General features: G+C 44.1%; 1 protein-coding gene across 1 annotated transcript; it reads left to right on the forward strand.

Moving 5' to 3' along the window:
* The first annotated feature begins 2822 nt into the window (after window positions 1-2822).
* Window positions 2823-4467, forward strand: LOC113227608 (ephrin-A4). The gene has a single exon (XM_026460570.1). It carries the CDS (start codon window positions 3265-3267, stop codon window positions 4048-4050), a length of 786 nt encoding a protein of 261 aa, XP_026316355.1. The 5' UTR covers window positions 2823-3264; the 3' UTR covers window positions 4051-4467.
* The last annotated feature ends 213 nt before the right edge of the window (window positions 4468-4680 follow it).

Consider the following 4680-nt stretch of genomic DNA (forward strand, 5'->3'; position numbering starts at 1 on the left):
CATTATCGGATTTATATGAACATCCATTATATGTGTATTTATTTCATAAGCCCGTTTCCACTGATGTGCAAAGGCCTCCCCCTCTTTTCCATTTGCTCTCAATTTTGGGCAAAGTCTGGCCAGTCCTTCAAAAGTCCAAATCATCCCGCCATCGCCGACGAGGTTAACAGCGTCTCCTTCCTGAGTATTGAGACTTCCACTCTGTTGTCCTGGTCCACAACTCGCTCGGCATGCGGCAGACCTGACCAGCCCAGTCCAACTCCAATTTAGCCGCATTCAGAGCTACATCCACAATTTGGGTTTGTGAGCGCAGCGCAGCCGGGGTTATGTGGAACTGGGCTAAACCCTGAAACCCTATCGCTCGTCCGCGCCTCCACCAGCGGCTGGCCGCGCCCAGCGCAGCCCCTCCCCAAGAAGGGAGACACAACGGTCCCCCGACTCCAAATGTAAGGTTCGCCGAACACCAGACGAGCCTTCCATCTCGGGCCTCTCCATGCTGTGCAGCGAACTCCCCCGAGTCCGTTACCCAGGGGCCATGGGGCCAGGGGCCATGGGGGCAGGACAACATCCCCTTAACTGTGAAGTTCAGAGGATGTTTCCCCAGCCCCCGCGGCGGATCTGTTGGTAGGCTCCGCTGCAACACCCTACTCGCATCCACGTGGATTCTCCGTAGAAAGTTCTTTGGAGCGCCCACCGCAAGAGCCAATCGCCCAAATTCGGCCGCGCAGGACAGGACGAGCGGCAACGACACACCGACACGTCTCTTCCCCCGCGACTCTCCTCCCCGCATGCGTCCACGCGGACTCGCTCGGCCTAGGTCAAGACGAGCCCGTGCAGTACGCCCTCCTCCTCGGGCCAGCCTAGCTCCATCGGCCGGCCCGTGAGTTCCTCTTAGCTTCACCGTGGGATGAAATCGACCACGGCTACTAGAGTCCCCCCGCCACGACAAGGCGGGAACCCATTCGGGGGGAACTTAATCTAACCTAACCGAACCTAATCGAGTCTTTGCGATAAACATTCAACATATCCTGAAAGAACAACTGTTACATTGTTACACTGTTACGTATTCGGACAAAAAAAATGTCGAGTTTGTGATAGGTTACCATTTAAGTGACATCGGTATGTCACCCTTCTTTACGTGCTTCATACACGTAGTTCCTCCAGGCGTTCTCGGTCCGTCTTTCAATCTCGTTCCCTTGTCGTGCCTGGAAAGATGCAAACTGGCCTAAATACAGGTGTTCAAAGACAAATCCATTGCATAAATTTCAAAAACTGCCTCTGTGGCCGAACGGGTACCACGACTGGTTCACGAAATTGTATGTTCTTGGACATTTGAACATAAAACGGTCCGGATGTATAATAAATCTTTCAATGTTTTATCAGGATGGTCACCCTAGTTCCGTGGCGAAACCGTATCTGTGTTAATTAGCTTGTATAACGAGCAGGTCATCGCTAATATCACCTGCTAATGAGATACATAAACGCAGAAGTTTTTACCTATCAGTAGCAGTTGAGGTCCTTGTGACTGAGTTCGTCCAGGGTAGTACTGCCACCTTACCTACCTTACGTACCTTACCTATATCTGCCGCCAAGCAGTAATGTGAGCATTACTGTGTTCCGGTTTTGAAGGGTAATGGGTGCTGGTGAAATTATAGGCAAATGGGACTTGTCAACTTGAATCTCTGGATGACGGGCGCACTGGCAGTGCCCCTCAGATCTTTGAGATTTAAAGCTCTGAGTGTCACTGCAACTGTTCTGGACATGCGAGTAGCTCACGTCATTTAGTATTATAAAAAAGGCCGGATCGAAACCACGGCCTCTGCTTGAGCCGCGATGGGTCAAATGAATTAGGCTTTTGTTACAAAATATTGGTTTATTATAATCGTGACTAACGTAAGTGATAGATAAAAACTTTTTTTAGATAATATCAAGTGACGGAACGAACAAGTCGTGTGTCTGGTTGTAAACGACACGCCTGTTCATAACAGTGGCAATGTAACTCGGGAGCTTTAAATCGCAAAGATCTGAGGGGCACTGCAACATCGCCCGTCACCCTGAGACATACGTTGACAAGTCTCATGTGCCTGTAATTTCACCCTTACTCTTTAAAACCGAAACGCTGTAATGCTCATATTACTGCTTCCCTGGAGAAATAGGTAGTATTTTCCTGGACGAATTTTTTCACAAAGTACTCTGCTGCTACTGAGACAAGAAATATTTCTAGTTTACTTAGACCTCGTATAGAACCTCAAGTTGTACCAAAAACCTACATTTATTCGTAAATACTTAAATAATAACTACCTATGTCAATATATAATAGAGTACTAATAGAATTTCAATAATTCTTGCACAATAAAACTAAAGTAGGTAATTTGCTTTTACTACATCATGTATAAATACTAGAATATACATTAAATATAAAGCTAGTTTGACTAGCTTGTCTCTCCATGTCTGTACACTGCAATAAAAGCACAAAAAGGCTTTTGCTTGCAAGCTTGGTTTAAAAGCTGCGTTCAAGTTTAACTTAAAGACTCTACTTAATATTTTTTACATTTTCTAAAAAAGCTGCCAAGTTTGGTAATTAAGTAAAACTTGAAAGTGTTGTAAAATTGTAAAATGATGTAAATGGAATAACGAAGTTACAAAGAAAGGGAATTTAATTAGTATTATTTTTATGGGGTGAGTAGAAAACAAGATGGCGGCGCTAAACGAAGTTTCGAAAGCTTGAACGCGGTCGTACCACGGGGAGGTGAAGTAGGCGAGGTGCGAGGAGGGGCGCATGCGTAGCGAGCGGCTGGGGTCGCATTCCAGTAGTTTGCCCGACCGCGGCGCGGTCCCCACGTCGTATAGTCCGCGCGCGACGCCTCACAATACAAAGAACTCTGTATTGTAAAAAATCTGTGATGTATTGATTAATTCCAACGTTCAAACATCAGTGTAACACCAAAACTTATGCAAAATATCAATTAAAGACCAGTGTACGTGTTAGAAGTGCATCGATTGACTCGTTTTTCGAGCCACGTCTCTTGGAATTCCACATTTATCGATGAATAGAATCTAGTGTGTGCAAGGAACATGGTGGACGAGACTGTGTGTTGAAAACGAATTGTGTTTTCTGTGTGAATTGTGGTCGTTTATCAAAGAAATACAACACAAAATGAGTTGATAATTGTAAATATGGATTGGAATAAGTGTTTGGCGACCAGATTGGTGTAAAAGTATCACTAGTTCTTCGATCGAATGTAAGAGCATAAAGAAGCCAGAATGGTGTCTTTGGGTTATTTCGGATTACGGCAAACGCCCTGGACGATTATTGTCATAATATTCTTCATTGAAAGCGTAATGGGTAATTACGCGAAATCATTCTACATACATTGGAACACAACTAATAGCATATTTAGAATAGATAATACAGATCATGTATTCGATTTGAATAAAGGGAATGCCCAATTCGAATATGATCAAGTCAATATTATATGTCCCGTTTATCCGCCAGGGACGTTTGAGGAAGATACAGAAAAGTATATAATATACAATGTGAGTAAAGAAGAATATGATACGTGTAGGATAACCAATCCGAATCCCCGGATAATAGCGATATGTGATAAACCTCACAAATTGATGTTTTTCACAATAACCTTCCGACCGTTCACACCTCAACCGGGCGGTTTGGAATTCCTGCCTGGGAAGGACTACTATTTTATATCTACATCTAGTAAGGACGACTTACACAGACGCATCGGCGGGCGTTGCCTTAGCCATAACATGAAGCTGGTTTTCCGCGTGTGCTGCAAGCCGGAGGATCAATCGCCAGCTCCTCCTCCACAGCCATCTCTCCCACCACCACCTCCGCCGCCGCCTACTACATCCACAACAACTACAACGACGACAACTTTCAAGCCTGTAACGAAGAAGACGCATAAATATGACAAGACGCCCAACGAAGTTGTCAAAAGCGAGGAGTTGTCGTATTCCCGAGGAGCAGCACTTGCATCTTCCCTTGCCTTGGCTCTGGCTGCTAGTGCAGTGCTAGCGCCTTTAGCTCGGTGAATGTGCGCTCGAGCGGCGCGGCATCCGCGTCCCGACCTCTTGGCGAAGCCGTGTCCTGCTCACACAACCCAAACTTTACAATCTTTACAATCACTACATTTGCGTCCTGACACTCTAGTCTACACTTAAAGTGATGTGACGTGCTAGTGATAGTGGATTGCCCCATAATGTGGATTGAGGATGTTTTGTAAGTAAGTACTTAGAAGACTTATAGGTTCAATGTTCATGGTTGGTCCGAAGATTGGTGCCGAAAAGTATTCAGTTTCGACAGTGTTGTGCTACTTTTGTTCCACAGTAAAGTTCCAAAATGACAAATTTTTAGTCTGTAAGGAGTCTTGGAAGCCTAATTTTTACTATTTGTATAAATATAAGTATTATTGGGCCTACTGAATAATCGAACTATTACGGTAATTTCTGCATATGACTGCAGAACGTAGTTATGCAACTCTTAAAGTATATATATAAAGAATGTTAACATGTATTGGTAATAGGTTTCTTAAACCACTAGGAATTAAACAATTTTTATATTTTCATTAACGCAATGAAGGATATTTGATTAAGAATTAGGATTCAGAAGGAATCGGATTACAGATTTAATACATATAAGAATGAATTGTAGGTAGTTTTTAA

This window comes from Hyposmocoma kahamanoa, unplaced genomic scaffold (assembly GCF_003589595.1).
Source record: "Hyposmocoma kahamanoa isolate Upper Pololo Valley unplaced genomic scaffold, ASM358959v1 211, whole genome shotgun sequence".
Classification (NCBI taxonomy): Eukaryota; Metazoa; Arthropoda; class Insecta; order Lepidoptera; family Cosmopterigidae; genus Hyposmocoma; species Hyposmocoma kahamanoa.